The sequence below is a fragment of the Sciurus carolinensis genome, chromosome 1, assembly GCF_902686445.1.
Source record: "Sciurus carolinensis chromosome 1, mSciCar1.2, whole genome shotgun sequence".
NCBI lineage: Eukaryota > Metazoa > Chordata > Mammalia > Rodentia > Sciuridae > Sciurus > Sciurus carolinensis.
The window spans coordinates 98,194,800-98,207,101 of NC_062213.1; the positions used below are offsets into that span (position 1 = coordinate 98,194,800).

Here is a 12,302-nt window from a genome sequence, read left to right on the forward strand (position 1 = left end):
GGAGGCTCTCCACTTTCACCTCCTGAGGTTTATGAGGGTAATAGAGGGTAATAATAGGCAATGCTGATTTTAATTCTACTTCAAAGCTCAAGGGGAATGAATGGTTTGGGGAAAAATGGAATCTGGACCCATCTGTCAATTCTGGTTCTGTTGGAGCAACTGTGGAAGAAAGACATGAGTGAGGAGTCCCTGGGTGAGTAGAACAGTGCCTGTTGGAGCATGAAGGACTGGAATAGGAGGAAATTCTTAGGGGAGAGCAGACTGGGGCTGTGGAAGAAGGAATAGATAGGCCCACAGCCCCGGGTACCCCCAAATGCCAATACAGAGACAAGCATTCAGAGGCACAAGAACATGTGCATGCACATGCTCACACAAACATACCCTGCACAACATGCACATGTGCACATAAATACTCCCACAGAGGCATCAATACTCCTCCAGGCATTTACTCACACAGGCACACACAAATCCAGACAGGTACACACAAGCACAAATAGTAACACATGAGCCCATCACAAACACAAATTCACACATAAGCACATGTGCACACTCATGCAGGTACATACATAGAGTTACATGCATGGGTAACACAGGACATGTGCATACACAGACACACAAATTGACACATATGCAGGCACCCACCAGAGGCACAGATGTATTTGCATATGCCCAGGCTCCCCCCGCCCCCCACCCCCCCCCACACAAGCACACACACAAACACATGCTCTGTAACTCAAGCACCAACCGCCAGGCCACTTAAGAGCGTCCTGGCCAGCTGCCCTGTTCGGTTTACCCTGGGTTGTGGCCCGGTCCCTCCCCCTGCCCCGCCCCTTCCCCGATTGGTTGTATAAATTCCCTTCCTTTGCCCCTTCCTCTACACAGCCGGCCTTGGACACCAGCAAAGCTGTCTGCCTCACCTCTGCCCACTCCTGGCAAACCTATCAGAACCAAAGCCTACCAGTCAGAAGCATGGGTAAGGAAGGGTACTTCCAGCAATTGCACATTGCCCGCCCCCTTTGTCTGCCTCTAGTTTGGAGGATCCTTCCTCTAGGAAATGCCTCAAAATCGGGGAGGAATGTGCAGTTTGGGAAGGAAGGGCTGGACTCTTCTTCATTTTCTTACTCTGCATGCAGGTTTCCCTCTATCCTCCCACTTTTTTCTCCTCTTTCCCCCCCTCTCTTCCTTCTTGCATTCCCCTGCTTAGCCAAAGTCCCAAGGCAGGCAAGAGGGTGGGGGACAGCAGGCAAGTATGACCCTGGGCTACTCTCTAGTCTGTTCAGCAGAGGCAGGGCCAGGCTGCCTGTCTGCAGCAGAGATTCTTAGGAGAATCCCTTATGTCACCATAGGAGATAGACAATCCTGGTTTCAGCCCTGGGCCAACTTCTTATTCCAGGGAGTGGGGAGCCCAAGCCTTCAGCGCCCAGGTCTCTTTCTGGTTGCTCCACACAGAAAGTCAGGGAGGGATGTCAGTGATCCACATTCACTGGGGACCTGTTTCAATGCCCTCTCCATCCCACAGTCCTCCTATTCCTCCATCTGTAGGTTCCTAGGTATCAGGCTGAGGAGTTTGGGTTTGGGTGGGAGTATTAAACGTCCTTGTCCGTTCGGAACTAGCTCTTCCCTGAGCTGGAAGAATATGCAGCAGCCATACTGGTATAGAAAACCCACTAGAGTTTTCCCTGGGTTCATCTCAAAGCCAAGATACTCAGAGACCTAGCTTGAGATGCTTAGGACAGGAAGTCACCTCCAGAAAGAGGAGTAATGCTCCCTGCAACTTGAGTGGCCTGCATGGCCTGACCCTAAGAAATGCTGGGGGGAAGGGGCAGAGTTGGGCTGGGCAGATGCCAAGGAATCAGTCACACTTGGCAGCACCTTTACTTCTCTCTCTTTGGCTCTGCAGTTTTTGTGTTTCTGGTTTTTTGTTTGTTTGTTTGGGTGTGTTTTGTTCTTGTTTTTGGTACCAAGGATTGAACCCAGGGGTGCTTAACCACTGACACATCCCCAGCCCCCCCTTTTTTTATGTTTTATTTAGAAACAGGGTCTCACCGAGTTGCTCAGGATCTCGATAAATTGCTGAGGCTGGCTCTGAACTAGTGATCCTCCTGCCTCAGCCTCCCTGGCCACTGGGATTACAGGCGTGCATCCCTGAGCCCGGTCTTGTGTCTCTGTTTTGATGTCTTAGAGTTTGTGAACGTCCTTCCCATCCTCCCGACATCCTATGCCAAGCTCTGCTATAGCTTGTTTTCATTGTATAGCAGAACAAGTCTCCTTAGTTTCTTTGGACTGTATTTCTCTTTCTCTCTCTCATCCCCCAGCCACCCCTACCCAATCTGTAGCCCTCCCTTGGCATCAAGCAGTGCCTGGCATTCTATTCCCTCCTCTGACAGCCCTACACATATTTATAGAATCATTTCATAATTCCAGACTTTTGCAAACATTGTCTTATTTGCCCATATTTCTATACATTTCTCTCTTTTTTTTTTTTGTTTTGTTTTGTTTTGTTTTTTTTCAGTGCTGGGGATCGAACCCAGGGCCCTGTGCTTGCAAGGCAAGCACTTTACCAACTGAGCTATCTCCCCAGTCCCTCTTTTGTATTTTTTAAACTTGGAAGTACTCGTGAATACTTTGTCTTATTGACTTTCATATCTACCTAAAGAAGCAGGTAGGATTTTATTATTATTACCTCCTTTTGGCAAATGAAGGGGGAGAAAAATAGAGTAGGTATCAAATCTGGAACTTGAAGTCAGGTTTCTGGACTCTGAAATGCTGTTACTGCTTCTCTGCTACCTAGTCACTTGGCTTCTATGAATGGGGGTCCCAGGCTACTACGAAAGGGTCCCAGCTCGTATTGGTATAGAAGCTTGATTCTGGCTACTCCTGGCTTCTTTCTCGTGCTCCCAGGACAGGCAAGAGGTGGCGTTCATTCCTGTGAAATCCACTCCAGGGTTTCATTCAGCCTGCAGCCTGCAGCCTCCTCTGGGTTGTTATTCAACTTTTCTTCCTGACTGACCCCAAATTCCCAATGCTGGGCCTTCTGGCAGCTGTCCTTCACAGAGGCTGACTGTGGCCCTATGGGTCAGTGTGACCTCTCTTGCCAGACTTCAGTGTCAGGAGGGCCGTTCCCTACAACTGTGGTGGGTGGGGAATTGGAAACTGGCCTATGTATAGAAGTACAGCTGGGAACAGCCTTGAACTCCAGCCTCCTCTTCCTCATCTAGATGGGTTATGCAATCCAGGATATGGCCTGCAGCCTGGGGACAGGCCCTAGGAGAGAAAAGCAGGAAGTGTCCTTGCCCCTGGCAGGGATACACTTTAGTGAATTACTAAGTAGACCATTCTGACTCCCTGAGGATTACCCCTCAGGAACCACTAGGGTTTATTGGTCTTCTATCAGGTAGCACAAAGCCACACACTTGATGGAGCCCTCTTGGTTACATCTCAGAAAAGCCCACTGTGGTATTCTTATTATCCCCCTTTTACAGATGAAGCAGAAATTGAGGCAACGAGGTTAAGCTATTTGCCCAAGTTCGGGTGGTAGTCAGTGGTAGGCTGAGGTTGGGACCCAAGTCGATGTCATGACCACTATACCACACAGCCTCTGCTGTGCTCACCCTTCCCCACCCGCCCAGGGCCCTGCTGGAGTGTCTCCTCCAGCACACCTTCACCATCGTTGGGGAAGGAGTGGTGGTGAGATTGGCCAGAGTGATGCAGCTGGAGGAGTGACGGGGCTGGAGTGGGGACTGGGGACAGCAGCATGTCTGCCTTAGCCTGCCAGATGTGTGTTGCAGGTAGAAGAAAGGGAACCCTCATCCTCCAGAGCAGGCTCTAGCCAACATGTCCCACTCTTTCCACAGCTATGAAATGTGGCAAGTGTGGCCCCGGCTACCCTACCCCTTTGGAGGCCATGAAAGGTAACTGCCCTCTACTGATTCCAAGGCTGGTAGGGTTGGGGAACTTCAGACCTGGCCTCAGCCCTCAGCACACCCAGGGCTACCTCCATTCTTCCCCAACCCACTGTCCGCACTGCCTGCTCTCCATCCTCCAGGACCCCGAGAGGAGATTGTCTACTTGCCCTGTATTTACCGAAACACAAGCACTGAGGCCCCGGATTATCTGGCCACTGTTGATGTCAACCCCAAGTCTTCCCAGTATTGCCAGGTGAGGCAGACCTTGAGCACTTCCCTAGCCTTGGACCCAGCCCTGCCCTTCCTAGCCATCTTTGTCCTCCATGGGTACGGCTGTGCAAGATGTACACTACACACCTACACCCCTACACACTCACCTAAGGACAAATCCAGCTTATACTGTGACTCCAAGCCAAAATGAATCCATGGGGATGCCTTTTGTGAAAGTACACAGAGTGTGCCTTGGGTGAGCATCACCTCCTGTTCCCCCTCCATCCTAGGTCATCCACCGGCTGCCCATGCCCTACCTGAAGGATGAGCTGCATCACTCAGGATGGAACACCTGCAGCAGCTGCTTTGGGGACAGCACCAAATCGCGCACCAAGCTAGTGCTGCCCAGTCTCATCTCCTCCCGTATCTATGTGGTAGATGTGGGCTCTGAGCCCCGTGCCCCAAAGCTACACAAGGCATGTCCTCTGCTTTTGCTGGCTGGGATACCCTAATGCACCTGCCAGTTCATCAGTCTACAGGCGAGAAGCCGCTCATAAACCAACTGCTTCCCACTCTTGTGCAAGATGGGGCTTAGAGACAGGGAGCGAGGTTAGAGTTCAGAAGAAAGTTACCTAGGCATGCTAAGTTGTCATCTCCAGCACTGAGGGCCAAGGCACCAGAGACAAGGGAAGAGTTTCTTATTTTACTCCGACAAGAGAAAGGAAGTCATTTTCCCTCTAACCCAGTTTTATTTGTTTGGTATTGAACCCAGGGTACTCTATCACTGAACTACATCCCCAGCCCTTTTTATTTTGAGACAAGGTCTCACTAAGTTACCCAGTCTGGTCTTGAACTTTTGATCCTCCTGCCTCGGCCTCCTGAGCTGCTGGGATTACAGACGTGCAACACCATACCTGGCTTCCTCACCAGTTATGAGTCAGGGCTTCCCTTAGGCAGGGAACATCCAGTTCTTCCTCTTAACACTTTGTTCAGTATCCTCTTGGTGCCCGACACTCACTGTGTGCTGGTTGCTGGTGACACATGCCCACCCTGGGGGGAGCTTATGGGTGCTATTAGTCCCTTCAGTACAGATAGGGGAAGAGTTGGTGCTTTCCACCTGGGAAGTTATTAGCAGTCTGTCTGACTTTTCCTTGGGGCTCTGTGGAGGTTACCAGACTGAATCTTTGCCATATTCCCACAGGAAGAGTTACAATCATGATTTGAAGAAAAAGAGGAGAGTGTCAACAGATACAGTAGGGGAGCGTGGAGGTAGGGAGTGGAGAACCCTGCCCCGGCAAAGTTCTGACATGGTTCCCCACCCCTCTCCAGGTCATCGAGCCCAAGGAGGTCCACACCAAGTGCAATCTGGGATACCTCCACACCAGCCACTGCCTTGCCAGTGGGGAGGTCATGATTAGTGCCCTGGGAGATCCCAAGGGCAATAGCAAAGGTACCTGCTGGCACTGTGTGCTCATAAAAACTTCTGCAACTATGAAAGGCAGAAAGCGTTTGTCTGTGGGGGGAGCAGATCCCCAGCCTGGGGAGCAATGGAATAGAGAACCAGCGCATCAATAGGCTAAGTTCCATCCAATATTTAAAATATTACCAAGTAACTTCAGTTGTTTCAATTATTTCTATGAAGATGAGCCTTGACTGATGTTTAGTTAAAAGGTATAGCCAAACAATCTGCCATAAGCAATGTGAATGCAGACATGGCCCCAGATAGTACATGCATTTAATATCAGCTTTTGTGAGTGATTGAGTAGGTCCCACAGTGCTTGGGATTCTTAATCTTCACATTTGCCATCTCACATATGGTATGATGAGAACTAACACTTAGGTGTTCTGTGTGCCAGACACAAGCTATGAAATAGGTGCTATTATGATCCTCGTTTTGTACATAAGAAAGGAGGGGCATAGACTTACCCCCACTTATTAGCTTACAGCACTAATAAGTTACAGAACTAGAACTCAAGTGCAGCAGTCTGGCTCCAGAATCTGTGTTCTAATGACCACTCTGCACTGCATTCCTCAGAGCCTTGTTCTTTTCATCAAAACCCTCCCCTCTTAAGATCTGGAGTGGGACATCAATTAAGGTCATTCAATCAAGGGTACTGCACTGGACTCCATTTGACTGCTCTATCCAGAGATGGGAGGCATGTGATATTCCTAGACTTAATAACAGTAAGAAGTAGACATCTGATGTGCTCGCAAGGACATATGAAGATATAACACGAAGCAAGGGAGCAAAATATTGGGCATTCATGTTGAATGACAAATGAAAATATTACTTGTCTACTCTCTAAGGACAACGTAGTAAGCAGAGTGGAGCTTGAACTCCAGGAGGAAGCCCACTCTGATCATGGGAAGTCGCGCAAGAGAAGCACAGGGTCCTGAGTTCCAGAAGATCTCTTGCCTTGAAGGGAGAAGAATTTCCCCTGAATTTGGGAGAAAGATAAAGACGAAGGGAGATGGGGCACCAGAGTAGGAGGCCCCACCTCTCACCTCGCCATCTCTGGGAGGGCCCTTTTGGACACCCAGTGGAGGAGTGGGGCAGACGATGGGTTTAGAGTCTTCTGAAAGTGGTGATAAGGGGGTGGGGATAGATACTCTAATGTCTCTACCTGACATCTTCCTTCCTTCCCTGCTAGGGGGTTTTGTGCTGCTGGATGGGGAGACCTTCGAGGTAAAAGGGACGTGGGAGCAGCCTGGGGGAGCTGCACCAATGGGCTACGACTTCTGGTACCAGCCTCGACACAACGTCATGATCAGCACCGAATGGGCAGCCCCCAATGTCATAAAAGATGGTTTCAACCCTGCTGATGTGGAGGCAGGTGAGAAGCCCCCAGTGGGCTGGTAGGAGCCTTGAGCCACACCCCTTTCCTTCTGCTCCAATCCCACTCCAAGTCTTCTGCCTTCTTTCCTCCCTCCTATGGACCCCAGACTCTTGGGGTTATGGTGTAGGATGTGCTGAATTGCTTAAACTGCCCCCAATATCCTTCTGATCCTTCTAAATCATTTTCCAAACTTCTTTCCTAGTCCATGCCCCAGCCTGTGCCCATGCCCTGCCTGCCCCACCCACCATGGATCATGAGCCTCTCCTCTGGCCCCACCCCCACCCCAGGGCTATATGGAAGTCACTTACATGTGTGGGACTGGCAGCGCCATGAGATCATACAGACCCTGCCTCTGAAGGATGGGCTTATTCCCCTGGAAATCCGCTTCCTGCACAACCCAGCTGCTGCTCAAGGCTTTGTGGGCTGTGCCCTTAGCTCCAACATCCAGCGCTTCTACAAGAATGAGGTAACATGCACCCTCTGGTTCTTGGCTCCTAGCCATCTTGACAGCCAGGACTTCAGTGAAGGTGTACCCTAATTCCACCAGCCCAGGCTTCTCCAGAAACAAAAACAAGGGCTCTCTTCTCACAGTGCTAAGCTAATTTCTACCTTGTCTGAGTCTATTTTCTATTCTTATAACTGACTACCATGGACTGAGTGATTGATAAAGAATGAAGATTTATTTCACTCATAGGTCTGGATCCAGGTTGGGAGGTATAAGGTCAAGGAGAGGCATCTGGTGAGGACCTTCTTGCTGCTGGGGATTCTCTTCAGAATCCCCAGGAGGCACAGGGCATTACCTGGTGACAGGGGTGCAAACGAGAGACAACCAAACTTTTATGACAAATTCATTCTCAAAACAATCCATTAACCTATTCAGGAATTAATCCACTCATGAGGGCCCTGCCCTAATCATCTCTCACAGGTCTCATGTAGTCCTACCTCTTTTTTAAAATATATATTTTAGTTGTAGATGGATACAATACCTTTATTTTATTGATTTATTTTTATGTAGTGCTGAGGATCAAACCCAGGGCCTCACCTGTGCTAGGCAAGTGCTCTACCACTGAGCTAGAGTCCCAGCCCAGTCCTACCTCTTAATATCTCACAATGAGGATTAAAATGCAACATGAATTTTGGTGGGGACATTCAGATCATAGCACACTGGAACCCAAACTGGCCGTATGTATTCATTTATTCAAAAACTATTTAATGCTGGATGCGGTGGCATATGCCTGTCATCACAGCAATTTGGGAGGCTGAGGAAGGAAGATCACAATTTTGAGGCCAGCCTGGGCAACTCAGCAAGATCCTATCTCAAAATGAAAAATAAATAGGGCGCTGGGGCTGTAGCTCAGAGGCAGAGCGCTTACCTAGCATGTGTGAGGCACTGGGTTCAATCCTCAGCATTGCAGAAAAATAAACAAATAAAATAAAGGCATGTTGTTCACCTACAACAACAACAAAAATAAATAAAAGTGATAACTAAATAAATAAACAAATAGGTCTGGGGTGTAGCTCAGTGGGAGAGTGACCCTGGGTTCAATCCCCAGGACCACAAAAGGAAAAGAGAAGAAAAAAAAAAAAAAAAAAAGCTATTTCCTGAGTGTCAATGTCAGGCACTGTGCTAGGGCTGGGAATGCTATGGTAAAGCAGACACAAACACTGCCTTAAGGGACCTGCATGGAAGTGGACCCTCATGGAAAGCTGGCCCTGTATCCACTCTCTCCTTTCTAATCCCCAACTCTCACAGTCTCAGCTCACAGCCTCCTAGCCTCACTCTCCACTTCCCATTGTAGGGAGGTACTTGGTCAGTGGAAAAGGTGATCCAGATCCCTCCCAAGAAAGTTAAGGGTTGGATCCTACCTGAAATGCCAGGTGAGTGCCTAGCGGGGGGCGGGAGTGGGAAGGTCAATTCCCACAGGCCTGGAGAGGAAGAGTTCTTAAAGCCTCTGAACCGACACCCTTCTTCCCCCCAGGCTTGATCACTGACATCCTGCTGTCCCTGGATGACCGTTTCCTCTACTTCAGCAACTGGCTGCATGGGGACCTGCGGCAGTATGACATCTCTAACCCTCAGAAGCCTTGCCTCACTGGACAGGTGGGGGTCCTAGCAAGATGAGAAGGGGAGAAAAGTAGGAGAAGTGTCGGGATGGGATAGAGGGTGTGAAGTAGCTGGGGGATGATATGGGAGGAGCAGGAAAAGCAAAAAATGGGGGCCAAGGGAAGATGCTGGCTCAGGATTGTGAGGAGCCAGCCTTGGGGACCACATCTGAAAGGAGTGAGGGATCTTGCATGAGGCAAGCTGCTCTTCCTGCAATATCCCCAAACCGCTCACTATTGTCCTCCTTCTTCAACACCTCCCCACCCAGATCTTCCTTGGGGGCAGCATTGTTAAGGGAGGCCCTGTACAAGTGCTGGAGGACCAGGAACTCAAATGCCAACCAGAGCCTCTGGTCGTCAAGGTGAGGACCTCTCCCCCTCCCCACCGACCCCCTCAGTCAGTCTTCCAGGAGCACGCAGTGGGAGGGGATGTGTGGGCGGGCATGTTCTTGGGGTTTGGGTAGTGCTCATGATCCCCTACTAGGATCTGTGTATTTTTGAGTTCTGAAATCTCATTTTCCTAAGGGAAAACGGGTGGCCGGAGGCCCTCAGATGATCCAGCTTAGCCTAGATGGGAAGCGTTTGTACGTTACCACATCTCTGTACAGTGCCTGGGACAAGCAGTTTTACCCTGATCTCATCAGGTGAGAAGCAGACTATCTGGGCTCTCCTCCCCAATCCTCCTCTCCCAGAAGGCTCATTTGGCTTTCTGAAGACTCCCTGTGGACTCCATCTGCACCCCACCCTACAGATGGCTCATTCAGACCCTGCTCACTCAAGAACCCACTCCCTATACTCACAAGTGTTGGGAGGAGGGAGTGTCCCCACTTATTCCCTTTCTTTTTTCCAACAGGGAAGGCTCTGTGATGCTGCAGATCGATGTAGACACAGTAAAGGGAGGGCTGAAGTTGAACCCCAACTTTCTGGTAGACTTTGGGAAGGAGCCCCTTGGGCCAGCCCTAGCCCATGAGCTCCGCTACCCAGGAGGTGACTGCAGCTCTGACATCTGGATCTGAAGTCTACCCCTCAGAGCCCCTCTTCCCACATTCTGAGCCCCCACTTCAAAGGGACCTGGCTTCATTCTGCTCTCTCTTGGCCTCTGAACCATGGCAGTTTGTCCTTCCAAAGCCAAACAGAGACTGTTGAAACATGTTGAATGGCATCCCCTTTTCCTAACCACTGCTGTTTGTTACTCCCTGTGCTGTTTTTACATGAACTCTCAGAAGAAATAAACTGGTCAACCTGTTCTCAGATCACCTTGTCTTTGCAGGGCATGGGACTCCTCTTCTACTGACACTTTCTCTCTTGCATGGAGAAGGGCTGGAGGGAACTCCACGGGGTATGGTGACTAGTTCACACCAGTGATTTCATAACTAGGGTTCTGTCTAAAGGACAGGAAGATTGCAAACCTCCTGTCTCAACTTTACAGGTATGCGCCTCTATGCCCAGCTTCCTTATTTACCTTCATGGTCTCATTTCTCTACATCTGACCCTACACCACTGAAACACACTGCAAAAACAATGTCCCCCCATCACGAACACCCCAGGCATCAGCAATCTGTGTAATCGCTGCTGTGCCACCCTGCACACCTCTCTCTGCTGTACTTACCAAGATTTCTACCCCACACACCTGCATCAGGCTAGATGAGCAAGAGCAGCAGAGCTGAGCAGGCCATGGAAAAAATCTGGGCAATTATCTAAATCTGCCAGCACCACGGTCAGCTCCACTGGTTGGCCTGTGAGGCCAGATGAAAGGTTCTAGAGAGATTGCTGGGCTCAGGAACACCCCCGGAAAAGCTGTAGCCCCAATCCAGAAAAACAAATGATGTGAGAAAGTACTGGGAGATCTTCCGCCCATCCCGGGTCCTTTAAGCATGCGTAGCCCTTTCACATGGTGCAATGCAGTTAGTGTTTAATGTCAGCTTCAGGAAACTGTACTCATCTCAGGGATTATTAGTGAGGTCCTCTTTCTTGCAGCCCAGCATCCTGCTCTCCCTACTTGCATCTTCCAAATGTTTGATTTGATTCATTGACCTCATGCTCTAAATATCTGCTCCTGGCCATACTCTGGCATGCTATTAGCAATCCCTTCCTTGACTTACTGAGGTTGATGCTCAGCAGACCCTGCTCTCAACACTACCTGACCTACCAGAAGACTTATAGATTTCTGTTTTATTTAAAGTTAAGTGCTTAAGAGAATAGTATAATCTATCCCTTCCAACTCAGGGCCTTGCTCATGCTAGGTAAGTGCTCCCATGTGCACTGAGCCACATCCCCAGTCTCTAATCCTCATTTTTAAGAACTCAACCACAATAGCAACAAAAACCTCTATATAGGTGGACAAGTGTTTGTAACAACATGAACATGATCATGGAAGGATACTTTCTAGAACACATTTTCTGAGACAAGTGAGGATTTATGAAATTTGACAAGCCGTTTCTAAAACTAATCTGGAAATGTAAATGCATAGTGTTTCGGTTATCTAGTACTGTGTAACAAACCACCTCCTCAAAACTTACTGGCTTAAAGCAATGACATTATTTTGGTTTACAAATTTGCTGACTAGACAGGACTAAGTGGGACCAGCATGCCTCTGTGCCATCACTACTAGCTGGGGCCGTAGAAGCATCTGATGGCTCACTCACTCACATGTCTGGTCATTCCTCTGGGCTGTCACTTAGAATCTCAGCTGGGGTTTTGATCTGAATAAGGCCTTCCCATGTGGCAGCTCAGCTCCCTCACAATATGGTGGCTGGACTCCAAGGGTGAACACACCAAAAGAGTGAGTGAAGCTCTCTTTGCTTAGGCTGCCATGAGGTGAATAGGCCTCTACTGGGCGCCGGAGGGAAGGATCCAGGTCCGGTCGCAGGCCGACCCGCAGCCAACCGAACGAGTCCCCAGCGGTGGGCTATCGTGGCCCTCAGCCTCAGATCGCCCTCTGCCTTCGTGTCATGCTGCCGCCTTGCTCCTGGGGAAGGCTGAGGGGCTAACACCGCTGCCCTGAGTACCTGCAGGTTTGATTACACGTGGCTGCCGCCATTTTGAGACAACAGCCAGGCCCAGTAGGAACCCTGGCTGGACTGACTGAGCCCCATCTCCAGGATCCCTCAGCCCGACCGATCACTCCCTGCCTCTGGGGCCCTCACATCGACTGACTGCTCCCTGCCACCAGGACCCCCAGACCAACTGACTGCGCCCTATCACCAGGACCCCAGACTGACTGCACCCAGCATCCAGGATTCCACAA

At 49.9% G+C, this 12,302-nt stretch overlaps 1 protein-coding gene and 1 long non-coding RNA gene across 2 annotated transcripts in view; one reads left to right on the top strand and one right to left on the bottom strand.

The window, feature by feature from the left end:
- The window catches only part of LOC124959267 (uncharacterized), a 43,988-nt gene that overhangs the window by 15,337 nt on the left and 16,349 nt on the right, over positions 1-12,302 (bottom strand). The gene's annotated exons all lie outside the window — the stretch shown is intronic.
- Positions 850-10,301, top strand: Selenbp1 (selenium binding protein 1). The gene is made up of 12 exons (XM_047517819.1): positions 850-973; positions 3,855-3,911; positions 4,046-4,158; positions 4,406-4,591; positions 5,445-5,565; positions 6,767-6,949; positions 7,240-7,418; positions 8,752-8,830; positions 8,932-9,053; positions 9,325-9,417; positions 9,581-9,699; positions 9,909-10,301. Exons 1-12 carry the CDS (start codon positions 970-972, stop codon positions 10,069-10,071), a joined length of 1,419 nt encoding a protein of 472 aa, XP_047373775.1. The 5' UTR covers positions 850-969; the 3' UTR covers positions 10,072-10,301.

Bases quoted from the DNA above. Each gene is read 5' to 3' on its own strand.
- Selenbp1 (XM_047517819.1), top strand. The intron at 4,592-5,444 runs GCATGTCCTCTG...ACCCCTCTCCAG, and splicing joins GTGCCCCAAAGCTACACAAG to GTCATCGAGCCCAAGGAGGT. The intron at 8,831-8,931 runs GTGAGTGCCTAG...TCTTCCCCCCAG, and splicing joins GATCCTACCTGAAATGCCAG to GCTTGATCACTGACATCCTG.